This window comes from Copidosoma floridanum, unplaced genomic scaffold, assembly GCF_036245765.1.
Source record: "Copidosoma floridanum isolate Cflo_tuat_1 unplaced genomic scaffold, Cflo_Japanese_pri ptg000020l, whole genome shotgun sequence".
Lineage (NCBI taxonomy): Eukaryota > Metazoa > Arthropoda > Insecta > Hymenoptera > Encyrtidae > Copidosoma > Copidosoma floridanum.
This window is the reverse complement of record NW_028321897.1, coordinates 28,489,758-28,504,356: the sequence shown is the minus strand read 5'-3', so window position 1 is coordinate 28,504,356 and position 14,599 is coordinate 28,489,758. Positions and strand designations below refer to the sequence as shown.

The following is a 14,599-nucleotide window of genomic DNA, read 5'->3' as shown; positions in this document are numbered from 1 at the left end:
TATACTTTTCATGGCATTTTGTAAAAAAACATCTCCAATCACTACATCAGACTACATTAACAAACAACAAAAACTAATTTCTTTTTTTCGGCCAAACCAACCTATTTAATAGTATATTATTCACTTAGAGAGAGAAATGAATAATGTCCCAGATCACAAGTATTTTTACTACCTAGGTAAATAATGTACTATAAATGCATTGAATCTCAATCTCAAACTTATTAAGGTCCTAAACACCTTTAAATTTTTTAGAGAAAGTATAAAAGTAACAAAAATAGTGATAAGTACTTGTGTATAACTAATTAGAGCATTGACTCATAATTTTAAAGACTATACAAACGTACAAACACTGCTTTAACGCTATTATCTTAATCAAATAAGTACAAAAACAAATTAACAGTTATGGCATCGTATCTCTCATTTTTCGAAATTAAATATTTAATGAGTTACTTTTTTGGTTGAAGTAAATAATTAAAATAATGATGAATTATTTTTAAAATAAGATAAATAAAAGTTTGCAAAAATAGCTTCTTAAGCTCTTTTCTAACGATATAAATATCAAACTTACGACGATATAACTTACAATTTTTTATGTAAATATTCATCTTAAAGTGTAACTCATGATATCGTTAATTGACTGTGTTTTCTCAAAAGCACTGTACAATAACCATAAAAAGATTTAAAAATCTCTGTCTACTTAAACATTTGAAAAAATCATATGTTTTTTTGAAGATGATAAAAGTAAAAGATTATTTTCTTCGGTATATATTATTTTTACACTATTGTACATACATATAATAAAACAATTATACCAAAGTAATTAAATTTACTTTCAAATAGTGAGAAATTCCACGATTTTATTCATACGAAACAAGATTTTTATGTACACATAATTTGCATTAAATTTTGTTCAATAAATTAATGAATTATAAGAACTAGCTTATGTACGTAACTGCAAGATTCTCGATTTTCAGATCTACGGCATTGTCAGTCTTAAAAGCATACACGAATTAAGTATCAGATCAAATGAATTTCTGAAATTTTGTATTTTTGATATCCTTTAAAAGTGGTATACTGTTTTGGAGGAGTCTGACATACATATTTTATAAAGCAGTTAAATTAGAAACTGAAACAAAGAGCCATTTGTGCAAAACAGTATAGATGGGCTAGAGGGTCAAAACAGATTTGAGTTTAACCATACTGTTAAAATAATTAACATTTACTATAGAATAATTGTATTACGCTATTTATGGCTGGATTTTCTGTTGAAAATTAAACCTCATTAGCTTCTTAGCCACTTAGTAGTATGCATTTTTTATTATAACTGTTTCTAAATAACTAGCAAAAGAATATCCCTTAGATCTCATTTAAATTGATGCTACAGGTCAAGAAATACAGCGGTGGCTATGCTGGCTTCAGCCTCGAGTCAGCAGGACCATTGTTACTCGATGATCGTAGCAGCAACAAAATTAATTCTTTGCCAGAAATGTAGCAAATAATTAGCAAAAAATTATGCCCTAAAGCCCGTTTTGATAAGTGTAACAGATCCAGAGACATCGCGTTAGCTGCGCTGACTTAAGTTTTAAGTCAGCAGGACCATTGTTATTGTGTTTCGGAAACGGCTATGGCAAAAAAATCAATTATGGCCTTATGACTTGGCTACGCTAGCTTTATAGACACGCCACTGATAGGACGTGAATGGATTTTAAAAATTATTAGAGAAAACGGGACGAATACTTTATTTGATTCAATTTTACAAGTAGATATTTAAGAAGCGCAAAAAAAATGTTAATCGAGAAATTATTAAATAAATACAAAAAAATTACGAACAAAAAAAGAAGCGCAATACAAGATATTCAAGCGTCATTGATACTAAAAAAAACGTTAAACCTGTTTTTCTTAAGCCCAGATTTTGTGACTACTGTCCATAAGAGTAGGTGTTATATTGGTGAATTTCCAGTACCAATTTGCGAAAAAATTAAGTCGTTGACCACAGTATTTTCTTATCGCAAATGAATTTGGCATTATTTATCAATGTAATTCCAGAATTTCAGAGGTTTTGATAAAGCCGATAAAAATCGCTTAAGCCACCTTAATTTTAGTACCTTTGTATGAACTTTTACACACAAAATAAAGTTACGTGGCCAAACCACCAGGAAAAAGCTTCTCTTGAAGCAAAGAAAGCTTTCATCAGTAAACAATGTTTCACGTATTATGACCCAAACTCATCTCTCGTACTGGCAACGGATGCGAGCCCATACCGTGTCGAGGCAGTGTTATCACAACGTTTCCGTGATAGGACTGAAACGCCAATACAATACATTTCTCAAAAGTTTAATACAACAGAGAGAAAATATATTCAGATAAATAAAGAAGCGTATGCCATTGTTTATGCTATTGAAAAATTTCATTAATACCTTTACCAAAACAAATTTACATTAATTACGGATCACAAACTACTTACTTTTACAAATTTTTGCAAAAGACAAAGTTGTTTTACGTTACAGTGCAATGAAAATCAACATGAGGCAATTTTTCTACATTGTTTTGAATACACTATTAAGTACAAGAAATCGGAGAACAATGGCAATGCAGATGGACTATCTAGACTACCTGTAATTAGCGCGAAAAAAGACATCGATACCATTGATTTCTTTGTGAATACCTTTGAAACTCTACCGGCTGATGCAAATAACATGTTAGAAAGAGTTCATAAGGATCGCGAATGACAACATGTAATGGCTATATTAAAAAACAAAAAAAATTTTACGGCGAAAGAAACATAGTGTTATTAATCCGCGTGAATTTACTTTAGAACAGGGGGGTACCGATGCGAAACTATCAAGTTGTAATACCGAAAGAATAACGAAGTATGATTTTGCAAGAACTACATAACGGTCATTTTGGAATCGTAAAAATGGAAGGTCTAGCTTAAGGGCACTTCTGGTGGCCAAACATAAGTAAAGATTGTGACGTGGCAAATTGGACGTACATCCAAACACGTCACGGAATCCTCGTCACCGACAATAAATGGTGAGAGTCTTAGAGGTAGCTCTTTCCCTCCTGCATGTGGCTTGCTGTAGCGGACGAAATTCCGGTATCAGGCACGTATGCCGTAGCATTGAGAGTGACCATAGAGCTCGGTCTGACTCTCCTTCCATCACCCTATACCAGTACCTTGGTGATGTGTGCGTGACCTACTAACGGAATGAATATGCGAATGGCAGCTATCGGTGTGTTGGTGTTCCGGGAGCAGGAATGTAATAGAGGTGGTCTATGTGTGGTCCTTTGTTGGCTGATAGTGTGTGCTGGGCCGCATAGCATACGGTGCGCCTACGCGGCGAGACAAGGACAGACACTTGAGCTCGTTGCGGGGCTAGCACCGGAGCAGCTCGACATGGCGGCAGCAGACTCTCGCCTACCAAATTGCCGTGACGTTGCACAGCCGAGACCTCAGCGCCACACACTCACACACGAGCCAGCCTCACACGGTCATCCAAGTTCCCCGGTGCCCTCGACGCTCATAGCATCGCCAGGAGCATCGCTAAGTGCTTCACTGCAGCAGTAGCCCGGTAGGTGAACGCATACTGTGTTGGTGTAGTGCATTGAGTGCGTGAGAGTAGTCGTCCCTCATTACCCTTCCCTTGTACCATATTATAGAGTCAGCCCGAATCCCCTATCGCGAGTACTAGGTGAACGACACCTTGTTTACGAATCTGTGGCAATAACAAGCCACAACATCGGAATCGTCGCCGTTGTGGTGTGCCGTGTACTACAAGTGTAAATTCAATAACAGTTAAGATTCAATTTTAATAAATGAGCATTTAGCCACTAAGGACGATTTGTTGTCGTGCCTTGGCTTGGGCGGCGCCGAGTGCAGCTGTGATAGCGTCGTGCCCCAGTGTCCGGTTAGTGAGTGTTCATGATTAAAAAAAAGCTATTTAATCACGATAGCTGCACTGCGCTACTTATTGCTGCACGCGGCGCGGCGCTGCACAATCCCCTTTTATAAATCTCCGATAACGTTATAAAACAAAACAAACACACGTTAGTCGTAATCCCCGGCTAACGTGTTACACGATATAGAAAAAATACTAATCCTGCCAAAGCAGATATACATATATGAGACCAGCAAAACAACTTTTTGATCATGTCCATATAGATGGTAACCTATAGTGCTGATATGACCACCCTGTCTTCAATGATTCTCAGCTGAGTTCTTATATGAAATCTCATGCCAAAAACACAGCTGAGAAACCACCTGAGATCTCAGCTGAGATTTTTGAAAAAAGTTCTCCTAGAAGCTTGTTATTTTTTCATTTCAAATAATTTCTAGTCGTTTGAGCTGTATGTTTTTTTTAATTTTTCAACCCCATATGCATCGGAAAAAAACATCATCTATTAATAAGTTTTGTCGTAGCTACGGGGATATTGTCTAATTTATGGCAACTATCCTTTTACAGATATTATCTAGAGCTGTCTTATTCCTACAATAAAATGTGTGGCGTCATTAGAAATATAATATAGCGGTCGGTACAATATGGCAAACAAGCTTCATCTTCATGCACTCTCAAAAAATGTGTATTAAATAAATGGGTTTAATATGTAGTATATTTAATGATGATAGTAAGCAAAACGCCAATGTCCATTCAATGTGGTGGTCAATACAAAACGGTGAATTACATATGTTTTTGCGACTCCCATAATATGGGTGTCAAATAGTTGGGCTTAAAAAATGGAGTACACAAAACTAAGTGCCTTATACTAACAACTAAAATTTGTCATGTCAGGCTACTATTTAATATAAAATGGTAAAAACAAAATGTTTGTACGAGTCACATTTAAAAATTAAAAGAGGTCTAACAACTTCTTTGCGAAACTAAAAAATGGCGAATATATTCGAATAGTTGCTTTCACTGTAGATCATGAAAGACATTTAGAAGTGATGCTGTGCAATAAAGTAAATACAAAAATTTTAATAAGTTGTATGTAGATATGCAATTAGTACAACAAATTGAAGAAACAGATGCAATCGTTCTTACAGAAGACATCGATAAGATTTGCGTACTTGTTAAAGTGTAAGATGTAATGTATTTATGCCCAGTACCAAACATTTTAAATTATTGATTATCAAAAAAACTTTGTTAAGCAAACAAAACTGTGTGATCTTACAGTATAAACCAAGTGGTTTCGACTTACATTATCGCGTATTTCTTCAAAACATACCATTATAATTGAATCACGTGGTTTTTAAAATGCATTTTATTGCACAACAAAGTTAAAAAAAAAGTACCTTGTAATTTACGACAAATCCTTATATTTTATGAGATACACCACTTTCTTTCACTTTACTTTACTATTTTTAAGCAATTTTTAAAAAACTTGAAATTGTATACGATTTCTTGTTTTCTTTTCTACTTATTCGAAAATACTTCAGGCCCTCAGTTTTACTGTTATCAAACGGATGATACCATTTGTACTGATCGATATATGTTGAAAAAATCTGATTTTAAACTAATTTTTATTCAAAATTTGTGAAAAGATTACAGCTGTAATTTATAGCTATATTTATAGCTGAATTTTATACATTATTACAGCTGTTTTATAGGTAGTTATAGCAATAATTATAGCTATAAATTATAGGCATGTTAATAGCTATAAATTTTTGACTGAGAGGTTACAGGTACACATAACCGCGCACCATAGTGTTACTGTGCTGAAGGTGGCTCCAGTGGCCTGAATGTTAAAATTATAAATAACCCAACCGAGGTTAATAAAATTAAATTATATTCTTTGAATTCCCATCTTTCTATTCGTATAAAAAAAATTAAGGTTGACGATGAAAATTGTAAGAAATCATGCTTACAAAGTCGTAGTTTTAAGACGGGTTAGATAGGAAAAGCAAGCTTACGCGATACACAACCTACTGCTGCACTTATATAAAGAACCCGTAAGGTGTAAAAAATATACTATCTTGTATATATTATTATGTAGTTTTCGATGAAATAAAAAAAGTGTCTTGTTATCGAACAAAATCTTTAAATAATCGGAGACTAAGTATACAGTTGCGAGTGCAAATCAGCTCACAGCTGTCTGCATTCTGCAGAGTACATATATATAGGTATGACTACAGCTGAGCAATGTTGCCACATTCTTGAACTTAGGAGCGTACCGTAACAGTCCATCAATTAGGGCAGCATGAATTTTTATTGTTTTTTTTATATTTACTCACTAAAGTAACAGATAAAATGTAGAATATGGCTTACAACAGCAAACAAAACTGTGTGATCTTACAGTATAAACCAAGTGGTTTTGACTTACATTATCGCGTATTTCTTCAAAACATACCATTATAATTGAATCACGTGGTTTTTAAAATGCATTTTATTGCACAACAAAGTTTAAAAAAAATACCTTGTAATTTACGACAAATCCTTATATTTTATGAGATACACCACTTTCTTTCACTTAGCTTGTTATAGTAAGGAAATCCGTATAAATTGTTATTTACATGATACATCATATATGTAATACATAATATGTGAAAAAATTAGGGTTCGAAACATGGGACTATGTAATGACCGTTCGTTATTTATTTGAAAACAAAGTAATAAATTTATTCATGAGTTATCTGTATTATTAAACCATATTTGCAAGCCCCTCTTTCAACGTTCCAAAAAATTTTTTGTTATGTGATTAAATGTATATTCAAGGTGAAAGCCCTATTTCTGAATAAGCATTAATAAGTCATCAAGTTCTGAACACGATGTCATAAAAATACAAGTACTGTGACGAGCGAGTCTCACTAATTCTTCCTATACTTCCTATTTGATTTCAAACGATTGAAATATTAATCATACGGCAATGCTTTCTTGATCCTTTAATTATACATCGACTAATGAAATCTTGAGTAATATTTTGTATTGACGATTGAACTTTCAGATGTATTAGAGACAGTTAATATAGGATTAAAATCCATATTATTTGGTCAGTATATAAACACTTTTGTCCAACAATTACTTCTGGCTCAAAATTTTAAAAAGTTGATGAAGATTTTTCATCTAACTTCTGAAAACGTTTGAAGTCAACATCGTAGAAAGGTACTTCCTAAAGAAATGACATTGAAATAAGCTTTATCAATAAAAAAAATCAGGATGATGGAGTAACCCGCGTGATGGATAGCGCTCCGCTCTCTCCTGCTTGTAAAATATAGCAATAAATAGTACATTACGCACCTAGTGAGTGAGGTTAAGAGTGTCCCAGCTTTCACATGAATAAATGGTTAATTTGAAATATAGGGCATTTGTTAACCTCGGAACGTGGTGCGTTTACTATTTAACGTCTCCTGGTGCTCGGTAAGAAAAAAATCTTCAAATTTTTAGGAAGTTCACTTGCTAAGAAAATTAACGTCAATGTATTGATAATACTTTTAACAGAGATGAATTAGTGTAGAAAAACCTTTGATTCAAATTTCAAGTCTCTTTATAGCGTATAAAGTGAGATGTTGATAATTTTATTTTTTAACTTTTAACGTGCAGTCTTCTAAGAATCAGTACTGTTTTGATACATAACCTGCAATATCTGGATAATCGACATCAAGATTTGATTGGAAATTTTTTTGAAAGTAGCTAAAAATTTCGTGATTACGTAGCTACAGTCTCATCTTCGTTCATGGCTTATGGAATAAGCAATAAATTAGTGAATAAAATAATTCTCCTTTGACAGCTACTGTTAGTACGTCACGTTATATCTGTTTATACAGTCATACAGGTTACATACACAGCTGATTTTATGCGCCAAAAAGGTTGGGTACGAGTGAATTCCCTTAAAACAAAAGTTGGTTTTGAATCAGATTTTTTCTAAGGCATACGAATCAATACGGCTCTTATAAGGCATGTGAAAACATAAAAAATGATGGCGTAGAGTGTTTTTAAACAATTTTTAAAAAACTTAAAATCGTTAATAATTGTTTTTTCTATACTTATTCAAAAATACTTCAGGCTCTCAGTTTTTATGCTATCATACGGATGATTGCACCTGTACTGATCGATATATCTTTAAAAAATCAAATTTGAGACCAACATTTATTAAACATTTGAGCAAAATTTATATCTCCAATATAGTTGTATTTTACAGATAATTTAAGCTGTTTTCTAAGTCATTATAAGTATAATTAAAGCTACAACATATAGGCGTAATAATAGCTATAAATTTTTAACTGGTCGGTAAAAACCAAATTTGACGTATTTTTTATCATTACGTATTTGTAAGAAAACATGTTAGTATGTTTATGAACATTGTTAATTTTTACGTAATGCAACTCATAATATATCTTTAATTATTAACACTATTTACGTAATTACCTGGATTTAGTACAAATTGACACTATGTAGGATAAATTAAACTGGTTTAATAAGACTCACATTGCATACATCTTATATATTATGTACTATTTAATCTTTAATTTTGTAGTATTTTTATAATAAAATCATTTTACCCTAATCAAGTGGTAATATTTGAAATAATTGTTAATACTAGGCATGTATGCGTAGGACCTTCGACTACAATAGTGTTAATAAGTATGAGGCAGCTAGCTCTGTTAAAAATTTATAGCTATAATTATATCTATAAATTATAGCTATAATTATAACTATAACTACCTATAAAACAGCTATAATAATGTATAAAATTCAGCTATAAATATAGCTATAAATTACAGCTGTATTCTTTACACAAATTTTTAATTAATAATTAGTTTAAAATCAGATTTTTTTAATATATATCGAAAAGTATAGACGGTATCATCCGTGTGATAACAGTAAAACTGAGGGCCTAAAGTATTTTTAAACAATTTTTTAAAAACTTGAAATTGTATACGATTTCTTGTTTTTTTTCTACTTATTCGAAAATACTTCAGGCCCTCAGTTTTACTGTTATCAAATGGATGATACCATTTGTACTGATCGGTATATGTTGAAAAAATCTGATTTTAAACTAATTTTTATTTGTTACTAAATTTGTGAAAAAATTACAGCTGTAATTTATAGCTATATTTATAGCTGAATTTTATACATTATTACAGCTGTTTTATAGGTAGTTATAGCTATAATTATAGCTATAAATTATAGGCATGTTAATAGCTATAAATTTTTGACTGAGAGGTTACAGGTACACATAACCACGCACCATAGTGCTTAAGGTGGCTCCAGTGGCCTGAATGTTAAAATTATAAACAACCCAACCGAGGTTAATAAAACTAAATTATATTCTTTGAATTCCCATCTTTCTATTCGTATAAAAAAAATTAAGGTTGACGATGAAAATTGTAAGAAATCATGCTTACAAAGTCGTAGTTTCAAGACAGGTTAGATAGGAAAAGCAAGCTTACGCAATACACAACCTACTGCTGCACTTATATAAAGAACCCGTAAGGTGTAAAAAATATACTATCTTGTATATATTATTACGTAGTTTTCGATGAAATGAGAAAAGTGTCTTGTTATCAAACAAAATCTTGGTAAAAACAAAATGTTTGTACGAGTCACATTTAAAAATTAAAAGAGGTCTAACAACTTCTTTGCGAAACTAAAAAATGGCGAATATATTCGAATAGTTGCTTTCACTGTAGATCATGAAAGACATTTAGAAGTGATGCTGTGCAATAAAGTAAATACAAAAATTTTAATAAGTTGTATGTAGATATGCAATTAGTACAACAAATTGAAGAAACAGATGCAATCGTTCTTACAGAAGACATCGATAAGATTTGCGTACTTGTTAAAGTGTAAGATGTAATGTATTTATGCCCAGTACCAAACATTTTAAATTATTGATTATCAAAAAAACTTTGTTAAGCAAACAAAACTGTGTGATCTTACAGTATAAACCAAGTGGTTTCGACTTACATTATCGCGTATTTCTTCAAAACATACCATTATAATTGAATCACGTGGTTTTTAAAATGCATTTTATTGCACAACAAAGTTAAAAAAAATACCTTGTAATTTATGACAAATCCTTATATTTTATGAGATACACCACTTTCTTTCACTTTACTTTACTATTTTAAAGCAATTTTTAAAAAACTTGAAATTGTATACGATTTCTTGTTTTTTTTTCTACTTATTTGAAAATACTTCAGGCCCTCAGTTTTACTGTTATCAAACGGATGATACCATTTGTACTGATCGATATATGTTGAAAAAATCTGATTTTAAACTAATTTTTATTCAAAATTTGTGAAAAGATTACAGCTGTAATTTATAGCTATATTTATAGCTGAATTTTATACATTATTACAGCTGTTTTATAGGTAGTTATAGCTATAATTATAGCTATAAATTATAGGCATGTTAATAGCTATAAATTTTTGACTGAGAGGTTACAGGTACACATAACCGCGCACCATAGTGCTTAAGGTGGCTCCAGTGGCCTGAATGTTAAAATTATAAACAACCCAACCGAGGTTAATAAAATTGAATTATATTCTTTGAATTCCCATCTTTCTATTCGTATAAAAAAAATTAAGGTTGACGATGAAAATTGTAAGAAATCATGCTTACAAAGTCGTAGTTTCAAGACGGGTTAGATAGGAAAAGCAAGCTTACGCGATACACAACCTACTGCTGCACTTATATAAAGAACCCGTAAGGTGTAAAAAATATACTATCTTGTATATATTATTACGTAGTTTTCGATGAAATAAAAAAAGTGTCTTGTTATCGAACAAAATCTTTAAATAATCGGAGACTAAGTATACAGTTGCGAGTGCAAATCAGCTCTCAGCTGTCTGCATTCTGCAGAGTACATATTTATATATAGGTATGACTACAGCTGAGCAATGTTGCCACATTCTTGAACTTAGGAGCGTACCGTAACAGTTCATCATTTAGGGCAGCATAAAACTTTTTTGTTTTTTTTTATATTTACTCACTAAAGTAACAGATAAAATGTAGAATATGGCTTACAACAGTCTCTATGATAATTTTATACCATATTTTAAAGAAAATAATGATTAATTTTCAGTCTCCCTATTTTGATACGGCAATAGGCGCTGGAGCCACTTTACGGAGGTTCAATTCCTCGCTATAGTCTTGTGAAGCCCTCTATAGTTTTGTGTCGTCTGTCTTTCTCACTCTCCAGTGATAACACAATCTTTTATAGTTTTGACCTTCCGTATTAATTAATCTCTTTCCTCATTAGTAAGTAACCTCAAGATGTTCAATAAAATTAAATACGATCATTAGATACTTTTTTTATCATTGGTAAAATTTTCATTAAATATTCTTCGTTAATAGATGAGATAAAGGCAATAGAAGTGCTGAAAAAGACGACAGCCCATAAGTCTACAGGTAAAAATTAGCTTAATATAAAAATATCAATTACTCGGCTCCTAGAAATCCTCGTGCCTTCAAATTTTCACAGTGTCATTTTTATGACTTCATTTATTTGTTAATAAATTTTTATAAATTTCTCATTGTTAATTCTGTTACCGATAGAACTCCCTTAATGTATGACAATCGGAACAGGATATGTGTACTAGAAGACAGATAATCGCGATGACCCTTACAGCATAAGGACCTTGTGTTGTAGGGGTCGCGAATATCTATCCGTCTAGTGTATATCGACGGTTGGGTAAAAGACAGAGCCAACTCAGATACTTGGTCAAAAAGGAGCCAACTCGAAATTTGGGTTGAAAAAGGAGCCAACTCAGGTTCGGATTGAAGAAGCAGCCAACTCGGGAGTAATTTTTTTTCATCAAGTTTTGTCGTGGTAGCACTGAAATTCACAAAATAGGTATACCTATATAAGCGAACAAAGATTTTCCATCAATCCAATGGTTCAGAACAATAATTTATGTTATTGTAATAGAGTGTGCTACACTCATAAAATTATGTACTTTACAAGTCTGCTGCGATTAGACGTAATTCTATGATCAGACTATGGACGTAAATCATTTTAAATGTTCTTCAAAAAATTTTTAAATACTTTTTTATTTTCAAACATCGTGTTAAATAAAAAGAACTTGTGTTAACAATACAAATGTTTTTTTTTGTGAACTGTAGCATGAACAGTTATTGTAATCTTTAATTTGTCTCTACTATTAATACACTAAATGTATGTCAATGCGGCGCGCTACTTCATAATACTTTCATAAAAACTGTGATATTCTTGTGGGATGACACCACTCTGGCACATATCTCTAAGATTTTTTTTTTATTATTTAATTGAATTTTTGTATTGTATGCTTTGTTAAAATAAAATAAAGGATGACCATGGTATTATTAAATCAGATTTGAGAGGCGAACATAAGAACAGATAAAAAAATAACGTATAAAAAGCACATATTTTAATAAGTGTAGTACGCTCTATTACAATAACATAAATTATTTTTCTCAACCATTGGATTAATGGAAAATCTTTGTTCGTTTATATAGGTATACCTACTGTGAATTTCAGTGCTACCACAACAAAACTTGATGAAAAAAAATTACTCCCGAGTTGGCTGCTTCTTCAACCCGAACCTGAGTTGGCTCCTTTTTCAACCCAAATTTCGAGTTGGCTCCTTTTTCACCAAGTATCTGAGTTGGCTCTGTCTTTTACCTAACCGTCGATGTGAATGCTTACTTTTTATCACACAGGAGCCATTTTTGTCGATGTGAGGTATTGATAAAATATCTGGGGTCAAAATAAGCCATTCTGCAACTAATAACACAATTTTCCAACATGCATTGTATGTGAAATTTTGTTTCATGCATAGCTCATGGTATACAGTGCACGGTGCTGAATAAGTGTACCTATGCAATTCCAAAACCATAAGTAGTACCGTTTTGTCGACAAGCTTTTAAATTCAAAGAAAATAATTAAGAAAATTGTAATCAAAAAGCAAAAAGTTTTTTTGAATTATGTTAGTGTTGAGAACATTGGCGGATGTGTACTTAACAACTCCTTACGAGAAGTTGACTACAGAACTCGCAGTGCTGCCAACATGACAACGCAGAAAATTCTAAATTATGAAGGCGGTAAATTTGAATGTAAATATGCGGTCGGTAATTCTGTCAGTACTTAATAGGATTTGTTTATTTTTAACACAGCTCTCGAGCAAGCGAAGCTGAGTCATTACCAAACTATTACTGTAGGTGAACCATGGGTGAACAAGAAAAAAAAGTTTTACAGGTGGAGAAGGAGTTTTCTTTTGATTCGTCATTAACATTCAAATTTATCACATTGGTGATTTTGAATTTCTCGCGCTGTATTAGATTGGTAGCACTGCAAGTTCTGAAGCTATAACTTCTTGTAAGGAGTCGTAAGCTACACTTTTACCAGAACATTACAGCTAACATTCAAAAAAATAACAACTCAAGAAGTTTATGGGTTGTGCATATTGAAATATTTATCATTTGTATTGATTGCAAGAAGCAAATTATTTAGTTTTTATTTTATTTTTGCAGGCCACCACTCAATAGAGCAACTATTACATAAAAACTTATGGCATGTAAATGACCTAAAAGCAATATTCTTTAGCTCAGAATGAAATATCCATAATAAAAATTACTATATTTATACCCACGTGTAAAAAAACTGAACGTTAGAAGGTAGCACTAAGGACCCTGGTACTTGGGATAAATAACTAGTGCCCTGTGTCTATTCGCATAAAGTTAACGTTGATGTGTAGATATCAATACAGCTATATCCGCGTTTACGTAGATATAGGGCTTGCAATTTATAATATTTACGTTTATAACAATGATGCTTTCTCCACACCATTTGGGTGTTATCTGTACTGCATAATGTCTACGTATTGAAGTGACCTTGGTGCGAATAGACCCAGTGCAACAAGTAACATTCTTAAGAAAGCAATATAATTAGGCAAAATTGTAAAACAATGTACTTGTGTTCATTTAACTCTGCTTCCATTTCGGATATTTTGCTTATCATGATACGTTGCTCATTTCTTAAAGTTTGAAATCCTGCATATGATTCTTGATTTGATTTAACACTCATTGTCCGTTTCACTAAGTTAAAACAATATGACAAACTGTTATAGAAATCAGTAAAACTTTAATAAGATTACTAATCTTTACGAAAGACAGTATTTAAATACTTATGACTAATCTTTCTATTAATTTTATTTCATTAAGTATAAGTATTCTTGTTGGATATAGATTTCGATGCATTATTAAATTAAAGGTTCCAGTTCAAATGATCTATGATTTGTTAAGACCTATGGATGGGCCTTTTCACGCAATAAGAGCAGGGAATAAGGAAATAACGGGAATGAGAGCAAGGAAGAATGAAAAAATAGAGGAGCTGTTCACATAGACATTTTTTGCTTAATTCAATGTGAACGTTCATATTGAAAAGGGGGCTCTACTGTTCCGCTAAACTCAAATTGAGTGAACAGACTGAGCAAGTGAGCAGACCTATTATCTATACCTCTTTTTCCATCAGGCAACAAAGGCCACTGGAAAAAAGTTGGGCGCCCTGCGCCCTGCGCCCTGCGCCACCGAATACAGTCACGCCGTGCACTCACTTTCTTGGTCGCGCCGCATGCCTGTTTTGGGCGCGCGGCGCACCCAAAGTACCTGGCGCGCGGGAC

The 14,599-nt window shown here is 32.5% G+C and overlaps 1 protein-coding gene across 2 annotated transcripts in view; it reads right to left on the bottom strand.

Annotated features, from left to right (window-relative positions):
- The window catches only part of Pfdn2 (prefoldin 2), a 96,118-nt gene extending 81,855 nt beyond the window's left edge, over positions 1-14,263 (bottom strand). The window contains exon 1 of one of the 2 annotated variants that reach the window (XM_089593894.1): positions 13,892-14,263. In XM_089593894.1, coding sequence (XP_089450020.1) covers positions 13,892-14,004 — 113 coding nt within the window. In that variant the 5' untranslated portion in view covers positions 14,005-14,263. The remainder of the gene's footprint in view (positions 1-13,891) is intronic. The other variant, XM_014356436.2, reaches the window with a different exon arrangement.
- Positions 14,264-14,599: the final 336 nt, after the last annotated feature.